Below are 19,785 nucleotides of genomic sequence, written 5' to 3'. Positions count from 1 at the left end.
AGAGCGGATGTGAATGCAGCATAACTGTGCGCGCGTGAAGTGCGTGTTGGCCTTAAGTGTCTGTCTTTTGCGGTCTGTTGTTTCATTGTGGATGCGATGACATTTGCTTGATGGTGTTCTGTGGCTCAGTCACTCCTCAGTGGCAGGTAGCCTGTGATGTGAGTGGGTGTGTTCATATTGATCCGCTGCGGGACTGGACCTACATTCTCAGCTGAAGCTTTCGCGGTGTATCTTCTGTGATTGGGTGAAAATCAGCAAGCCTCCTCCATATCATCTTTATGCCCACACCATGTGAGAATTCTCTTAGACTATGTCTGAATGTGTGGGCTAATATAGGCCACTCGATAGCTGCAGGCTGTTAACGGTGGAGAGAGAGAAGCGACAACAACTCTGAAGTTGACTTGATTCACAGACACATTTGCCAAGATGCTCTGATGCTATTGATTCTATTTGTGTGGCTGTGTGTGGTGGGGGTGGGGGGGTAAATGGAGGTCGACTTTGCTCTTTTTGGTCAGTTGACCCCCAGAGCTTCTATTGAACCTTTATGTAAACCCATTAGAGCATTAGAGTGACTTTAGTTGCACACAGACACACACACACTGTCCCAGCGGACCATCTAGTGGGGCGTGTCAGTGTGTTTGACTTTGGCACGCAGGCTTAAACAGACTGGCTGTCAAAAGAATGATAAACCTACAAATACATAGAAACTGACAGGAACTTAAAGCTTTCAGGCAATCGCCAAACTGTATGATCGATGCCAGAGACGGTGGTAGTGAGTGTGAGTCCAAGTGTGTGTATGCCTGTGTGTGTGGACAAACATTAAACATGCGCCATTAGCCGACCACTTCTGGCCAACACAAAGATTTGCTCAACTCTGTCATATTGAAGTCAAGCCAACATCAACTTAGTGTCACTTTGTGTGTTTTTGAATGTGGTGTCATCTGAAAACTATACAATAGCCTCTTCAGCACGTCTCACCTGCTGGTTCTCAAACTCAGCCAAATAACTCATTTCCATACTAGTGATGTCACTCTTTAGTGTGCATCACTCTGAAATCTTCCCAGTTTCTTATAATCAAATAAAAATGGGACATATGTCACTGATGCAGATCAGGCTCTTGCCATAGCTGATGTCAGTTAGCTGCAGTGGGGTAGTCACCGGCAAAGCAGCACATATACCTGGTGAAGGGCTTTCAGAGGAGTCCCAACTGCTTCATTGACTCAGTGTTACACTTTCCACGTCTGTGAGTGTGTTGGGCTCTGACTGACATAAATACCATCATGAGAGGTGCTATGTTGGGCTCTATGAGGTAAACCCCGTGTAGACTTGTACAGACAGCAACCACATAACAAAGGAACTGATTTGTGCTCGCTTCCTCAATCTGCAGCCAAAGTACACTAAAAAGTAGTGTACTAAGAACAACCTCATGTCCCTGACGTCTGCTTCTGTCTCTATTTCTGAAACCAAGTATGATCTACACCTTAGAGGTACGATGTAGTAATTAAAAATGATATCTGTGAAGATTTCGATTACAGCCACAGGCAGGAAGAGAACTGCAAAGTTAGCGTGCTAATGGAAATCCTGAATACTTTTATCGCTTTACACGTTTCTGCTGACATTGTTGGTGCCCTTCAACTTTCATATTTCAAATTTATATAGAAGAGCCCAACTGATACAAGATTTTTAAGTCTAACAGTAATATTTGGTGAGTTTAAAAAGTCCCATATATTGGCCGACATCTTTATTTTATTTTTTATTTTTCAAACATACGAAGCATAAATAAGTTAATCTAAAATTTGCCATGTGGAGCTGTTTATTTACTCATTTATGTTCTGCCTGACTTGTGTCAGCTGTTGTTGTGTACGTGTCTAAACACATGCTGTCAACAGGAAAGTTGCTGAGAGCCTTGTGATGGACAGAGTGTGCGATGTCAGCACTCGTGACAACATTGTAAGGTGTTTTTTTTTTTTTTTCCCATTCTTCTTTATTTTTTCAGCTTTCATTTGTCTGCTGATATAAAAGCCGATACTGATAGGTCAGAACTAGCTAATGCCGGACGATAATATTGGGACGGTGATAAATTGCTCAGGCTCTTATTTAAGAATATTTTTCATTTATGTTCCTATCAAGAGCATTTATGCTATATCACACACAGGGCTGCCACGATTAGTCGACTAGTCATGATTACGTCGACTATCAAAATCGTCGACGACTGATTTAATAGTCGACGCGTCGTTTGAAGCTTTGTAAGATCACAAAAGACGCAGGAATAAGTAGTAGGATTTAAGAGTGTAATAACGGACTGAAACAGAAGATGGCAGCACTGCATGTACAAGGATGCCAGCTGCCGTTAAACCCCGAAGAAGAAGAAGAAGTTGTGTCCCAGAATTCATAGCGCAGCCCAGCTCAGTTTCCAACAATGGCGGCAGCTAGTTAGTTTTAATATTACTCTTATTATTCTTTCTGGGTCACAAAATAACGTTTAACATATTTTCAGGCGAGAATGTAGCTGTGTAAACCTCAAATATCTGCTCAGTTTATCAAGACACCACATATTTTCAAAAGCGCTCTGACGTTTTCGGAGACGTCTGTTATCCACTAGCCTGATAGCTAGCCGGGGGCTAGGCTAACTAGAGCCGTGAGAACACCGGACTCCCGGTAAATCGTTTTCAAACCTACCGCTGTCTTTTGCTACTCAGGTTAAACATATATAACTCACTTAGAAATGACTTAGAAAGTTATTAAATGACTTTTTAATAACTTAAAAATGTTATTGTTTGGCTTTTTAAAAAATATTTTATTTGTTCCTGATTAAATCGGTTTGGCTGAGATTAAAGTTATAGTTTTTACACAGCTGAATAAACGTCAAGCAGACAGCTGATTATCAGAAGTGTGAGATGCTCGAGAATTTACTCGGGTGTCCTGTTATATTTTAGATAGCAAGGAATTTATTAAAGTTCACCAAAACAATCTGCAAACTTCATTAAAATGTAATAAACTATCATCTTGTCTTTATTTTTAGTTAGCACATACCTTAAACTCTTAAAGCTGTAAGCTAATGATAGTTATATAAGAGCAGATGCTGCTGGTGCAATAAGCTGTATGTTTTACGTCCAATGGATGATGATCTGATTAGTTGACAAATCGCAAAAATAATTGGTGACTAGTCGACTATCAAAATAATCGTTTGTGGCAGCCCTAATCACACACAACTACAGGAAGTTTGCGACTTTTGCTTTCAAACAGCCTGTTTTCATTCCACACAAACAATTTCTTTGTGATTGTGCTGGATACACAAGGTGGATTAAGTTGTTTTGGAAACGCGCTTTGCTGACTCAAAACTGGATGACTGGGATGCGACAACTGCCTTACACCCTCGTGAATCATAGTGTATGAACAGAACTTAATACTGTTAAACACAAACAGGTCCATCCATGTCAAACGTATTGTTTTCTCAGGGTGTCTCCATTTACAGAGTTCGTCAAAATATTTAAATCTCTCCTTCTGAGCACATATAGGCCTTCTTATTCAACCGGACAAACCAGTGGCACTTTAAACATCAAGAAACATTTCTTCTCTGTTCGCGGAGTCACTGGACTAATTTGCAGTGGTTTCAAATCCTGGAGCACGGATGGAGGAGAAGAAAAACACATGACCTGAGTCTTTTCGTGCAACCACTGACTCGTGATGTGCAAATTAGTTTACTTTCCCTGCCTACCAGGTCATTAGAAAGATCTGTGAGCGAAACAACAGATGCTTGTAACCTGTGCTTGTAAGACATCCACATACGCTTTTTTTATTATACACACGGGAGCCAGTGTTCACGACCAGACCTTGTATTTTCTCGAGGTGGTCCCTCCTGTGGTTTAGTGAGTTCCTCTGTTACTTCAAAGCCAAAGAAGAACCTATAGCCAGACAACACACGCACACACGCCGCTTCTGCCTGATAATGAAGAGTAAAAACCACAGTGTCTTATTTTGAAACTTCCAGGGGTTTTTCTGAGTTCAGTGGAAAGTTCGGTGGTTCCTCTGGCTCGCACTGGAACTTCAGGCTGCAAATTACAGTTTTAATGAAACCTCTGGAACTGTCATTTTATCCTTGTGTATGTCTGCACACTCGTGCTGTGGTATGCATATGTGCGTCTGCATATGTTGAATGATTAGGGAGTGGGACCCCAGAATACACTCGTTGGAATGTGAAGTGTGTGTTTTGAGTGGCCCGCGGGGCGAGGAATGCCTCCCAAACTGTAGCAACTTTAAGTGGCATGACCGGAGTGCGTGTGCTATAAGTTGACAGCAGGTGATAGGCGTGGGCTCCTGCAGGGTGCGCCCTTAGGCTCGCTGGTCACTACCACATGTGTTCACACATGCAAGCACACAAACAAGAGCACTAGAAATGCACACAAGCTAATTCTTTGTTGTGACAGTCTAAAATTTAAATACAGCAGGATGCTGCAAGTTTGTAGAAAGACCATATCGGCTGCACTGTATCCAAGTGTAATGTAGACCTGTTGCCTAACAAATCTATCCAGAAAACATTACAAACCCCTGTGACACCTCAATGCTAAACATCACACCACCATGCTCCCCCTAACAAGTCGAAATCTGCAATCATGTGTCAAACAATGAGGAAGTATTTTGTTACTGAAGAAGAAAAAGTTCAGCATAGTTAAATAGTTAAACATCACCTTTTTTTTTTTTTTGCTGGCATGAAGTTCAAAATAAGGTTTCAGTGCTCGACTTGGTCTTATTTTCATTAAAGACGGAGTTAAATAATCTGTTAATCATGAAGTTTTGCTTCTTGACTTTTCACATAACGTCCCAACTTTTTTCCAGACATGTTTTACAATGACAGGTCTGTCCCCTTAACTGTGTGTGTGTGTGTGTGTGTGTGTGTGTGTGTGTTAATAGGTGTCTGTTTTATATCAGGCAGCACAAGTGAAAAAGCATCTCTCCTCGAGTCAATGGACCTTTCATTCTTTTCCTTTTTTGTTCAGGTGGTGTTTGCACGACCTCCAGCAGGTGCTCAGTGTTCTGTTGGTTATGTAGTTTCTTTGTGCAGCTCACTGTGAACAAAAGTTATGAACCATATTTGATTCTTTCTTTCTCTCTGTGCGTTTTCAGTTAATGTTTCAGTTATCGAATTAACTGAAAAGCGTGAAGAGAGCTTCATCCTTTATCTGACGACACAGGACAATGTAGGCAGAGGAGGAAGAATATATGTTAAATAGGACAGCTTCTTGTGTAGAGGCCCTCTGAACATTTACTTGGAAATCTGCACCAGTTGTTCTGGCTGAGGCATTGAGTAACCCTGTTGAGCCACAATCCTTTTTCACTTGAACACAAGTAGTTGTGACATCGTAGTTCCCACATATGTGTGACTTTTCAAACATCTTGAACCCCGTCTCATTGCAGCAACAATTCTTCATGCTTGTTTAAGTTGTTTTCTTTGGACATTCGCTGCTTTGTTACTCATTTTCAGTCCAGTCCTTATACCAGACATTTTCAGAGGCGTGTTGCTTTATTTGATAAGCAAGTTAAGACTGGCCTATGAATTGATCAGTCATAAATGATGCTCGTAACCCAAGAGATGAACCAGTTTAGTGTCTACACATCTCTACGCAGACGGCTCAGCAAAGAATCAGTTTCAAACTGTATCTTTAGGCACTTTGCTACTTTTAGCAGGCTACAAAAACATTATTTATTCACATTTCTTTACTTCAATCAACAGAAAATGCCATAAACTTGGCATATCTTGGCATGGTATGTAGTGTGTGCATAAAACCTCTGAGGAAACTGGACAAGTGGAGGACAAAAGAAGAAATGGCAGGCTCAACAATATCTACAGTAGAAGAACCGTATCACAAAGACCTGTCACAGTACCTGATGAATGCATTTGAACATTCAGATGATCGTCAAAGCCTCAGTAGAAATGATCTCAGTGGAAGTGTGGCTGTCAAAAACCCATTCTTCAAGAAGGTCAACTGGGAGAAAAGGCTGAGGTGTGCCAAAGTACAAGCTGGACTGAAAATCAGAGGTAACAGAGCTTATAAATGAAACCAAATTTGATAGTTTTAGTTCATATCCACATCAGTATGCACAGAGGTCAGGGGAGAGGTACAACAGTGAGTGTCTGTAGCTATCTATAAACCCCAGTGGAGATCTTGAATTGATACAACATCATCTGGAAAGAGGAACGCTATCAGTCATGGATTGAACTTCCCAGTGCTCACGCTGTTGACGCAGAGAATGAAACAAAAGGCCGCCAATGTCCAAAGAAGAGCTTTGAATGTTCTTCAAGAAGCCTGGAGAACTGACGAGAAAGCCGTCTAAGAGATTTTCATACTGTGTTGAAGAATAAACACTGGCCCTAAGCTTGTTAGAAATGTACAAACGCTGCTGTTTCTCTATGCAAGTTTACACATTTCAGTAAATCACTACAGCCTCTATTTTTCCAGCACAATGTAAAGAAAAGACGGGAGGCTCGAGACTTTTCCTCAGTCCTGTAAATGACGTTGTAGCAGGATAGTTTTAACACGTTTAGGTAGCGCTCATTTGATCGTATCAACCTTTCTGTAAATGAATACCAAACTTTCACTGTGCGGTTTCTCAGTTGCTATCACTGTTTGTTTGCAGTGTTGTCCCTTCCCAGAACCAACGGTTAGCAGGTATCATATTTCCGTGTTTGTTGTCAGTGCTTTTGTTTTTGGCAGGTTTGAATTGACTGTGTTTAAACTCTTCTTCTTGTCTGGTGCCTTGTTTAAGTTCCTCCATGCTGGGTTACTTGATCAGAGGGCAGTTGCCAGTGGAAATGCTTCTGCATGTATGTGTTTGTGCTTTCTGCTCATGTCTATGGCACCATCTTTTGCACAGCTGCTTCAAGTTAAGAGCAACCTGTAGGAAGCGTGCTTCATTCAAAAGTAGTACCACCCTCCTTCTCTTCCTCCGTTGCCTTCCCTTCCTTCTCACTACTCCCCCTATTTCAAACCAAAACATCCCCGTGCGCCGTTATTTCACACAGCCGTTAAGTCAGCTGACATGTCTGGAGGGAGGCCAGAGGTAATTCTACCCCAGGATCCAACCCCTGTCCTGGGCCTCTGCGTGCCGGGGTTCCCCTTATGAGCTCCTCCCCGGTTCTCAGCCGTTCAGTCGGGGCTGGGAAGTGCTCCACACTGCACCCCAGACTGAACTACTTATGAAGGTGATTTAAAAGGCCACCTTATCCCAGGAGTGCTGTCCCTCTTCTGCTTCCTGTTGTCTTGTGAAGAAGAGAAGAACTTTGGCGGTCAGAGGTTATTTGGTCAAAAGAAAGCTCGCGTTCAATAATCTTTTACCAAACACGCTCTGACCCGTTTTGTTCCGCTCTCTACACGAGGAACATAAGAACACTTTGGGAGAAGTTGTTTAAACTTCCCCCCATGCTTGCTGAGCAGTTATATGAAACATGTTTCAATTAGTCAGTGTTTTTATCTGCACTGCAGCCACTTTTTTCAGACGCAGGTCCAGTAATGTTACTGTTTTAACCCTGTGTAGGACGACTAAGGAGATGACAGACAATAGTTGATCTCTTGCCTTTCAAGGAATCATCTTCACACTTCTCCTAGCTCCTACTCTTTTCCTTTTTGGGGCTGATAGCACGAGGAGCTCAAGATGACCTTGTCGGTTTCAACATGATGAGCAGTCACACGATTTCTTTTTTCTTCTCACAGAAATTCTTCTTAGCCGTATATGAAGGTTGAAGCTTTCCACTGCTTCAAATGTCCTGTTTTATTTCACCAGGGCTGAAAAAGCGCAGAGCCAGCTCAACTCTCAAATGCAGTGTGTTGAACTCTGAGAAAACTTGATCCATCCTGGGGAGGTCGTAAGGACAGACGAGATGCAGAGATAAATTTTCTGTCTGAGGAGAATTTTGCTGAAGCAATTCCCCCTTTTTTAAACAGTTTCTGTCCATCCGTCTCCACCTCCCTACACTCAGGAAAAAAAGAAAAGAAAAATTCATGGAGAAGGATTTCTGAAGCTTCCAACCGCCTTTTCCATCCAGAACATCCAGGCATTTGTAGAATGTGTCCCTCATTTGTGCAAGGAAAAACAATAGCAGTCTGAGAGTCCCTACCCTTGCCAAAGCTCAGAAATCTCTCCAAACCATCCATGAATCGAATCTCTGGATCAATTTGCTTTATTAAAATGTTAAAGAATCCTTCCAAAAATACAAACATCGAGATTCAGATCTGGATCAAGTCCAGAGTTACTTCTAAGTTGAGTCACACCCTAAAACTTTCCACCTTCATAACTTTCTAATCCAAACAACAAAGAAACAAACGGAATAAATCCTGATAAAATCCTTTCTGACTGTAAAATATTGATGTAGCTCAATAATCTTTTATACACAGACACACCTCGAGACAGCAACACACACCCAGGCTGTCTTTGTTCAACGCTCAGTGGATCAGGGACTTTACTGCTACCACCACACACATCTGACAGCTAATTCAAGCTCCAGTCAGGCAGTAGTGCCAGTTTAATGCATCTGGTGTGTGTGGGGGGGGGTGTGTGTGTGTGTGTGGGTGGGTGTGTGTGTGTGTGTGTGTGTCCTAACCCCTTTGGCCATTGCTGTCAGCTTTATGCCTGTCAAAGGCATAAAAGGATTCCTCTTCTGCATTGGCCATTTAGGGATGTGACCTCCTATTTCTTTCCATGGTCTCTCACACACACTCTCACACACACACACACACACACACGCATATATATATTAGTACCTTTAGCTGAGACCTCTGGCTTGCTCTGATCCTGGTGGTGCTGGAATTAGCAGTAATTATGAGCTCATTAACTGCAGCCTGTTCTGTAATCCCCTTTAATGCCCACATTCTGCAGTTTCTTTGTCTATGTGGATGCGTGTGTCCAAGCAGCTATCACACACACAGTCTGCCACTCCACATCATGAAAACAGGACAAAGAGGAAATAATAAATAATACTGGAGACTGACTTTCTCTATTCAGACGAGCTGCCTGCACAATCTAGTTTTTAATTGGGTCTTGTCAGTGATTTACTGTGAGTGTTTAACAATACAACACAACAGAGAACCTGCACTCAGCAGCTAATTAAAAGCCACTTTTAATGACAGATTCATTGTTAATTACTTTACAAGTGCCTCAACTCCCAGACAACAACATGACGTTGTTAAAAAATGCGTTTTATTTATAGGTACGAGGTGATGTCAGGACATCACGTGGTATGTAGGGCTTCTTTTATAAGAACATAGCATGACTCAAGAGTGCAGCAGATGGCTTATAATTAATAAAGGTAACTAGTGCAATAACCAGTAAGACTGCATCTTGAGTAGAATTATTGGTCATGTGCAGCTACAGCATGTCTGTAATGAGTGGATATTCACGCTGTGCTAAACCTGTATGGCTTTATGTGTCAGAGGCTCTTGAAGCTGTCGAGCTATAGTAAGAGCCTGCAGAGCGAATTCTTTATGGCCCTATATGGTGCTGCAGTGATGGATTATCCGATGGCAAACACAGCATGTTGGGAACCTTTGTAGTCCGTAGAGTGTTTTAAAGGTTAAGCCAGCCAAGATGAATCTGTGCTCTCAGTCTGTCCTTTTTAAAGCTTTCTGTTGGAAAATTATTATTGTGCTGCCGGGCTATGATATGCTTTGTTCCAACCAGGTACTTCACAGATCTGTGTGTGTGTGTGTGTGTGTGTGTGTGTGTGCTGGTTTCCTGGTGATAAGCTGCTGAAGTGGTCCAGGGACACATATTGTAGGCCATCTGTGCACAGCAACCACAGTCTTCCTTTTTTCCTCTTATCAGGTAGATGCCCAGCGTCACATCTTTGATGGCAGGTCATGCATGCAGTCAGCCTGATTTTTAATTTCTCACACTTGAATCTTCCATCCATCATTTAAGATTTCTTTCCCACACGGTCAGAACCACCGTAGCTACGCTGATACACTGACACTGGGTGGGGCCAGTCATGCTGGTTTTTCTGGAAGTGAGTCATTGTGTTTTGCGGCAATGTGTGTGGGTATGTGTTTATACTAGTTTGATTGTGGGTATTTGTGCGAAAACAGTCGGTTGGGTTTAACATGTCCTGTTTAACTTGTACAGACAAAAACCTGAACCGGATGTCACAGCAGACAGTGAGCTGCTAATGATGAATAGCTTGTTCTCTTTTGGGTTAATCCTTTTCTTTTTCTCATCAGCTTTTGTCTGTCTAACTTTATGAACCTACACCTGCTGCTCCCGCTCTTCAGGCTGATCTGACGTGTATCTTCCAACTCTGAGCTGCACAGAGAGAGACACACGGGCAAAGCATCACATCGCTCATCAGTCATAGCCTCACATATTTGAAATTTAGAGAATGTAATGCCTTCAACAGCCCTTTCATGCTTGCCCCCTCTGGCTTCTTAGCTGACTGCCCAGTGCCAGTCTGGCAGTGCCCCACTTTCCATTTGTCTGAAAATGCATCACTTTGACCAAGAACAGGTCTGATTTAGCCATTTTGGGTTCTGACATGTGACTCTGTTCATTTTTAATAGGAATGGAAAGTTCCAGTCCACCGAAGGCCTGCAGAAACATTTTCCATGCGTTTACACAAGCGGTGGAGACAGTGTGCAAATATCACCCTGGATAAGACGTGTTTAACCCCATGAGGGAACAAAAAGTTGAACCATTATATTCAACCTGCATCTGTGTTATATTAGTCATAAGACCTTGAGTCATTTTCGTGTTCTTTTCCCAAGCTGACACCTTCCAACTGATTCCTGTCTCCTTATCTTATCTGCTAAAATGTGGTCTGGCTGGTTTGTTAGACACTTCCCTCCAGCTCCCAATGGGCTCGCTGCTTTTTTATATATCGGCTACATTGACAGTACTAAGCATTCATAATAATTTCATGTTGCTTCTTCAGTGTAATGTCTGCTTTTGTTGCAGTGTAATTAGATAACAAGAACGATAATGGCATTTTGTTATCGACTTGCTGTTTGCTTTGGTGTAGCTGAACTACTTATCTGCAGACAAAGCAGCAAAGTCAAAAATTAAAGTTCAGCTGCTTCCAACACAGGATCAGCAAATATTTATCGAGATTAGGGCTGCCACGATTAGTCGACTAGTCACGATTACGTCGACTATCAAAATCGTCGACGACTGATTTAATAGTCGAAGTGTCGTTTGAAGCTTTGTAAGATCACAAAAGACGCAGGAATAAGTAGTAGGATTTAAGAGTGTAATAACGGACTGAGACAGAAGATGGCAGCACTGCATGTACAAGGATGCCAGCTGCCGTTAAACCCTGAAGAAGAAGAAGCTGTGTCCCAGAATTCATAGCGCGGCCCAGCTTAGTTTCCAACAATGGCGGCAGCTAGTTAGTTTTAATATTACTCTTATTATTCTTTCTGGGTCACAAAATAAACGTTTAACATATTTTCAGGCGAGAATGTAGCTGTGTAAACCTCAAATATCTGCTCAGTTTATCAAGACACCACATATTTTCAAAAGCGCTCTGACGTTTTCGGAGACGTCTGTTACCCACTAGCTCGATAGCTAGCCGCGAGAACACCGGACTCCCGGCAAATCGTTTTCAAACCCACCTCCGTCTTTCGCTACTCAGGTTAAACATGATATATAAGTCACTTAGATAACTTCAAAATGTCATTGTTTAGCTTTTTTTAGTGTTTTATTTGTTCCTGAGTAAATCGGTTTGGCTGAGATTAAAGTTATAGTTTTTACACAGCTGAATAAATGTCAAGCAGACAGCTGATTATCAGAAGTGTGAGATGCTCGAGAATTTACTCGGGTGTCCTGTTATATTTTAGATAGCAAGGAGTTTATTAAACTTCACCGAAACTATCTGCAAATTTCATTAAAATTTAATAAACTATCATCTTGTCTTTATTTTTAGTTAGCACATACCTTAAACACTTAAAGCTGTAAGCTAATGATAGTTATATAAGAGCAGATGCTGCTGGTGCAATAAGCTGTACGTTTTACGTCCAATGGATGATGATCTGATTAGTCGACTAATCGCAAAAATAATCGGCGACTAGTCGACTATCAAAATAATCGTTTGTGGCAGCCCTAATCCAGATGAAAACCTTAACATCGTACCATTTCTGTTGGCTCTGTCAGGACTTCAACTCCCAGCAAGCACTGCTCTTAAAAACAGCCAGAGCTGCTTTGTCTCTACAGGGTATTTTTCTTACTTGACCTGCTACATTTGTCTCACTGACTTTTTTTCCTCCTCCTCTCACTCAAGAGGACAAAACAGTGGGACAGGAGATGAGACCAGGGGAAGAGAGTGCAAAGCTCTTATAAGGAGCAGCAAAAAAGACCATTCACATAGAGATGAGAGCAATTAGCTCCATAGTCTGAATAGAGGGGTTCAAGGATGGGTGTGTGTGTGTGTGGGAGGGGGGAGGGGGATGCAGAAGCCTCTTAATAAAAGCTGGCTATTTAACTCAGCAGCAACTATTCAGCTATTCTCTTGATAGCTTGTGAGGCTCAGTGTTTGTGTGGGTGTGCCGGTCATCTATGCAGAATACGAGGCACAAAGAAATCATGTTTCTGTGAAAGGAGGATGTTGTTTACAGTGACCACCATGACTTTTATTTATGCAGCACATGACAGAGAAATATCCAAACCATTTAAATGACTGTAAATGCTTGAAAAGTTCTCGCTTTACAGAAGATGAGAACATTTCTCTGGACAGACCACAGGCTGCAGAGTGCCTCACTGTGGCTTCTCCTGTCAGGGTGAGTACAGCAGGAAACCACAGCTGGCTGGAGAGGACGTGCACAGCGTGTCCATGCGATGTATTCTTTACGCTGCCCGTTGCTTTGGCTTGCACATGACACAAATTGTCAGGTGGAGGTGAAGAATGAGCTTAATCAAGCACAACCCAACTTAATAGACATTTATTGCAGCCTAAATTGAATCAGCATTGATATTCATTTTGCTCACAGTGTTACTGTTGCAGGATACCATTTTTCAATATCTTGACCTCTGTGCTTCCCACCAGCTGTGTTCTTGAAGCCTGGGATCAATTTGGAAGCTAAATTTCTTTAGCGTAATAGGCGAGACATCGCCATTTTTGCATTTTATGACACTGCATTCATTCGGTTTTATGTAAGCATACTAAGAGTTATCATTTGTTACATATTGGTGGAAATTTGAACATTTCTAGTGCTACCTTGCTTGCGAGAGGAACATAGTTAACTGTAGTTAACAGATAATTAAAATAAAGAGCTGTTACAGGCAATTGGCATGACTAAAGCAGCGCTTCCTGCTAAGCACTAATCTGTAAAAGTGTTGATGTAAATGAAGGGGGTGCTAATACTATCCCTCACTCTGCAGCTGCTGATGGTGAATGTACAAAGATAAGGCGGAGGGAGGAAAGATTATGAGTGTGAGATGATCCTCTTCACTGAGTGCATCATGTCCTGAGAAGCTGAGGAAGTTTTAAGCATTAACAGCTCTTCTCTTTCCACTAAAGGCCCTTTCTTTTACACGTGTCCTTTCAGTTCTTTCTTCTCGCTGCACTTTACCCACTTCTCCTGGAGTGTCTTTGTATTTCAGACCGCTCTTTTCCAGTTCAGGTTTCATTGCATTGAACTTTTAAAAAGAGAGAGAGGTGTAGCTACTTAGAAGTTTTGACTTGGAAATAAAAACAATGTTTCATATCTATAACTAGAGATAGATATAGGTAGGTAGGTCTTTTATTTTTGGCATCTTAAAGAAAAGCTTTCAGTAGAGTCTCTGTTAATACCTGTTATAGAGTTGAAAGTTTCATTTTTCAGAAGTTAACCTTTGCAGTGCACAGCTTGTAACTTTCCACAATCAAGATAAAACTTCTTCTTTTTTAAATCAAATCATCAGCTTCAAATTTAATTTGCTTCTACACTGCATATAGTGCATTTAATGAATGCTTTTGGTAATGTTTAACCTCTGACCTTGCCTCGCTTTTCTGTGGGTTTGTATTTCCATATCTGTCAGCTGAGTGACACCAAAGCCAGCACTGGCTGTGTTCGTTCTGTTTTCTGTCTGAATTATTCACCATAGAGGTGTGTTATCTTTCAGTGAAGCGCTGGTGGACAAGCCGGTAGCTCAGAAGCGAATAACGAGATATGAAGGACAGCCGAGCGTTTCCCGAGAGCTACAGATGGTTAACCACAGCTGTATCTAAAAATGTTTGTTTCAGCAGTGAGCTTTTTTTAATACCTTGATTTCCTGGAGGAACATTTTGCAGTTAATTGGCAACAAGTCAGTAACATGACTGGGTATAAAAAGATCTTAGAGAGGCAGAGTTCCTCAGAAGTAAAGATGGGCCAAGGGTCTACCATAAACTGTGTGTTCTTACAGAAGACTGAATATCTCATCTACATAATATCATTAAAGAATCTGGAGAAATCTCTGCAGGCAAGGGACAGGGCTGAAAATCAGTATTGGATGTCTGTGATCTTTGGGACCTCAGGCTGCAGTGCATTAAAAACGGGAATGATTCTGTCACTGTATGGCCTCAGGAGCACTTCCAGAAATCACTGTGAATACAGTCTGCCGTGCAATCCACAAATGCCAAAGCTGTTTCAAAATGGAGTGTGGCTAAGTGGAAAACTTTTCTGTTGTCAGATGAGTTGAAATTTGTACAACAGCGTGGTTTGGCCACAACTTGTTTTTTTTTTTTTTTTTTTTTTTATTGTTACAAAGGGAAAAGACGAGGAGAGCGCAAAGCTCTGTGGCTAACATCTGGAAGACTATTCCACTTTTTTAAAAAATGTTGTGGAACATTGTTGTGCAAAGGGAAACATAAATTTTATGTTTCCCTGTCAAATTTTTGTGCAAAATTTGGCAGTTTGATAGTCCAATAAGTTTTCTTTTTTTATTATTATTTTAAAAAAAGGAAGAATATGTACAATCTCTGTACAAATTCATCTCAAATAACATCTGAATCAAAATGAGACGTCCTGGGTGGCACAGCAGATTCTCAGGCTGGTTTTCTGCCTGCATGCTTTTCCCCGGCCTCCTCCCACGTTCTGAGTTAGATTATTTGGTGATTCTCAGTTGGCCGTGGGGGTGGATGCAATATAGAAGTGCTGTTTGAATATGTGTGAACAGGTGAAGTGGAATACTTGGAGTTGTCACTAAAATTAGAAATGCACCATATAAGTGCCATAAAATGCTTTTAAATGTGAAAATGCACCAAAATGCATCAGTGCATTGTTGTTTTTTCTTTCTGTTTTCTTAACAGTAACATTTGCTTTGGTTTTGCTGTGTTTCCCATCGAGCCACAAAGTATCGGTCAGATCTCTGGATGCGTCTGACTCTTAAACTTGCCCTTAATCTTACAGTGGCATAGACAGCAGCATGACAGCTACTCTCATTGGAAAATCTGATCTGCTTTTCTTTGTATCCAAGATATCCACGGGCCAGACGGGGAGGGCTTTCCATTTTGCCCCACTCCCTCTCACCCCCACCACCATCTCCCTGAGGGTACAGTGTGACCCATACAGGCACCCAACTGGAAGGATCAGCTTCCTTTGCCTCCACCCCCCCTGCACCCCATTATATCTGTCCTTGTTAGCCCATCACTGCCCACTTAACTTGTTTTACGTTATTACATGACATCAGTCTTACTTATTGACCTTAATAAGAGGAAAAATCGAACCCACATACTCCCTAAACATGGCCTACTTAATGTGCACATGAATTTATAAGCTGCCGATTCTATTGTATCTCACATACGTGAAACTCAGTGTCAGCATTATCTGAAGTTGAAATAACTTTAAAGTTGGATGTTTGTGGATTTCATTATTTATTAGACCGAAATAAAGCAAGAACCACCCACAGCCTCTCTGTGTCACACAGGAAGGCTTTTCACTGGGGGAAGAGACAGCGAAGTAGATCTCTGACAGGGGGCTTCATATTTCTGATGCGGTCCTGTATGCACTTGTGGGTGCATGCATGTTCTTCAGTGCTATTTTTGTGTGTGTGGGTTGAGATGATGTGATGACGTGTGCTCCAGATTTCAGTTTGCCAAATGTTTCAGTGCAAAAGTTGGTTATTTAGAGCAGACAGTGCTCTAAATAAGGTTTCTGTGCCTCTGAATATTTAATCAAAAGACAAATTATGAGACACAGAGCTGAATGAGCTCAACCTCAGGTGGTAACCAAGCTGATGGAGCTTTGGTAGTTGATGCGATAAATGGATTCAAGGCGATACCAGTGAACTGACACAGATTGCTTTCTTTCTGTTGAATGTATGATGATTGGCCCTACAGGGCAGAGAGTGAACCACCACACAGACTTGGAATGGTTTGCTATCTTGATCAAGGACACTTTGATAAAAGTGGAGGCTTGATGCCTCGGGGACTTAAACTCCAGCTGACCAGGTGAAGGAGACCAGCCCACATTTGTGAAACAAAAATAGGAGCGCAGGGTTTAACCTAGTTATTGCAGCACAGTCACAGACTTGCACTTAATAAAGAAAAGCTTTAGTAACGATGATGAAATGATCACACCTTTGATCACAGATGATGGTGTTTTTAAATGATGGGCTCCTTTATCACAGCCTGCAGCTGTGCTCATTTACAATGAAAGTCACCTAAAATATCAGGACAACTAGTAGTAAAAAAGAAAAGTGACGCATATTTTAAAGTGCAAGACAGCAGAAATAAACCACGTCTGTTTTAATATTACAAAATTGATGTTTATTATATATATTTAGAAGATACAGGGTTCATTTTTCTCTCTTATTACATGTGGCTTCATAAGGTTATTTCATGTAAAAACTATTGAATCATTTACTTGAGCTATTTTCAAAGTGTCTGGAAATATTGTCTTTAAAACAGTTTTTATATTACTTTTATGTTTACTATTGCTGTACGCTAGGAAATCCAGATCCTCTTTTTATTTTAAGCATTTAAGAAGGAATTACTTTACACATGAATGTTAGCTGACATGTTTTCCTTGTCATGATGTCTTTCAGTTGGGATGAGAGCAGCTCCATCAGCAGTGGACTGAGTGACGGTTCAGACAACCTGAGCTCTGAAGAGTTCAACACGAGTCCCACTCTCAACTCTCTTCCCACCACTCCCATTGGCTCCCGCAGAAACTCAAGCATTGTGGTGAGTGACACAAACACAGCACACGAAATAGACACGCAACTGTTTGACACAGACGGATAAGAAGTGCGTGCACTGATTACAGTAGTATCGATTAAGCTGTTAATCCACAAAGGTATTGAATGCACACACTTTGTCAGTGTACAGAGGACACACACACACACACACACACACACACACACACACGGAGCAGGCAGCATCACAGACAAAGCCTGATTAGTTATTCTGCACACGCCCATAATATCTGTCACATCTGCAGCAATCAAAGTTTGCTGCAAACACACTGCACTGCTCCATGGCGTGTCTCTCTTTTCATTATACATGTATATATGTATGTGTATATTTTCAGGAATGTCTGAGCTTAAGAAGTGCTCACTTGTTAAAAGCTGAATTTTTCAGATACATTAGGAACATGTTCAACTAGTGGAGGAGTGTCAAATTCAGTTTGGGTGGAAAAAGACAACCTATTAAATGTTTCCTTTGTTTTAGGTTAACCAACAACTAGCTAGTGAACTAATCTGTAATAATTTTAGGTATTCTAAAAATCTTGAATCCACTGGATTGAGCCGATTCTGTAGTTGTGGTATATTCAGCTTGGAGGTAGAAGTAACTGTTGTGAGTGATCATGGTTGTTCACGCATTTATATGCTGTATGTTTGCTGCAGTCCTTCGAATTTATAGCGGTGATGGAAGCATTTGGGACCAATGACCTCTGCTTAAAATCCTGTTTACAGCCTGGCTGAGTTCGTCAAGATCCATCTGTAGCTATACGGGTTCCAACTCTGTGTGTGTGTGTGTGTGTGTGTGTGTGTCTGTGTGTGTGTGTGTCTGTGTGTCTGATTTAGGTCACACCTCCGCAGTGTGGTTTATGTGACTGAAGTGGTGGGTTTTTAGAGGGAGCGAGACAGCGAGTGAGACAGAGGGAATCGGCGTAACCATAGCAACCAAAGTGCAGGGATGCTGAGAGCAGAGGCTTTGTCTTTACCCATATACTGTAGGACAGGTCTAAAGCGAAGCCATCTGCACACACACACACGTACAAGCAGGGCCATCTGCAGTCCTGCATCCGGGCCAGCGAGGCGGAAGAACCGGGGCGCCTCCCTCCACGCCTAATTGCAAGAGTCATAGCAACCATTACACCCCATGGCATCATTACCATGGCAACCAGCCATCGCCCATCGTCATGCACCCCACATTGTATAATGCACATGCTCCGTGCCGTCTCTGCATTCTCAGCTGATGCGTTTCTCTTGGTCTTTGTGTCCCATTTCTCCGTCTCCTCTCCATCACTGCATCCTGTCCTTGTTTGTTGCTCTTCTTTTTAATTTCCTTAAAGACAAAGGCAAATCCATCCCTCATCTCCCTCCTACATATTGTATAACATCCTGAGCAGAGGCATGGGGGCGGTAGAGAAAGATAATCTAGGAAAGGGGGCACAAAGAGACGTTTTTGTGAGAGGACTGTGCAGAGTTAGGCTGTATTTTATGTAGGTGGAGGTGGAACAAGACCTCAAGTTCATACAGTTTTTCCTCATGCCTTTGTGTATTTGTGCATGCTCCTGTCTGCCTCACTGTCTGCCTGTTTGTCTGTTAATCATTCGGTCACAGCTATCTGACCAGATGTGTATCTCACCCCCACTACCCCATCTTTCAATAAACAAGGAATGTGTGTGAGGAAATGACAGTGTTTTATCAGCGAGGTCTTTCAAACAGGACACACACGTGTATGTATACAAACACAGTCAGGCCGAGCTCCTCCTCGTGTCATGCAAACCCGCCCGTGGGGTCTATTGGTTTTAATAAAAAATGGAATTCAGCATGAGTCCTCATGAGAATCAGGTGCAATGTCCCAAACACACTCTCTCTCACACAAACACACTTTCTAATCCGTTGTGCAACTGGCGACCTCCTGCAGCGGGAGAATAATCTGTAAAAAGTGCTGTTGTCTTTGTGTCAACTCATAAACCTTCACACACAATAGACCTCGGTTTTCCACGTGTCCTTTAATTTGACATTTGACATTCTTCCTTATTGGTTATAGTTACAGTGTTGTCTACTTTCTTTGTGTAGATATGTTTTGGGGTTTTTGTTTTTAGCAGCTTCTGTTGCAGCCGTCTCAGTCCACTTCTCCTTTTGAGGTTCTTAAACAGAGCTTACAATAAGATTTAGACCGAGGAGACGAGACATCCATATGTCGTTGGGTTGACGGAGTTGTGCACTGTCTGCTCAAAATGCTTTAAGATGAGGCAGAGTGTGTGGATCTGTCTGAACGTCACATTTCTCCTTTTTGCAACCAGTAATGCACCTTTTAAGAGGTCCTTCACTCCAGTGTACCAAGCCTATTTTTCACAGTAGTTGCAAGAGGAGGTTTAGTCTGAAGGACCTGGTAAAGGAGTAAGGTTCTTTAAAACTGGTGTCAACTTGGGTTTAATGTTTAACTTACTCTTCAGTTTTATTCATATTTATTACATAGCACCAAATCATAACAACAGTTCCCTCCAGGCGTGTGTTATGTGTTACATTGTCAATTCAATTCAATTCAATTTTATTTATATAGCGCCAAATCACAACAAAAGTCGCCTCAAGGCGCTTCATAGATACAGAGAAAAACCCAACAATCATATGACCCCCTATGAGCAGCACTTTGGCGACAGTGGGAAGGAAAAA

The 19,785-nt window shown here is 41.8% G+C and overlaps 1 protein-coding gene across 9 annotated transcripts in view; it reads left to right on the top strand.

The window, feature by feature from the left end:
• The window catches only part of nav1a (neuron navigator 1a), a 98,987-nt gene that overhangs the window by 59,016 nt on the left and 20,186 nt on the right, over window positions 1-19,785 (top strand). For all 9 annotated transcript variants that reach the window (XM_085147050.1, XM_085147049.1, XM_085147052.1 and 6 more), the window contains one exon: window positions 16,984-17,122. In XM_085147050.1, the coding sequence (XP_085003176.1) occupies window positions 16,984-17,122 (139 nt within the window). The remainder of the gene's footprint in view (window positions 1-16,983; window positions 17,123-19,785) is intronic.

Source organism: Neolamprologus multifasciatus, chromosome 20 (genome assembly GCF_963576455.1).
Source record: "Neolamprologus multifasciatus chromosome 20, fNeoMul1.2, whole genome shotgun sequence".
Classification (NCBI taxonomy): Eukaryota; Metazoa; Chordata; class Actinopteri; order Cichliformes; family Cichlidae; genus Neolamprologus; species Neolamprologus multifasciatus.
This window is presented reverse-complemented; position numbering and strand designations above follow the sequence as displayed.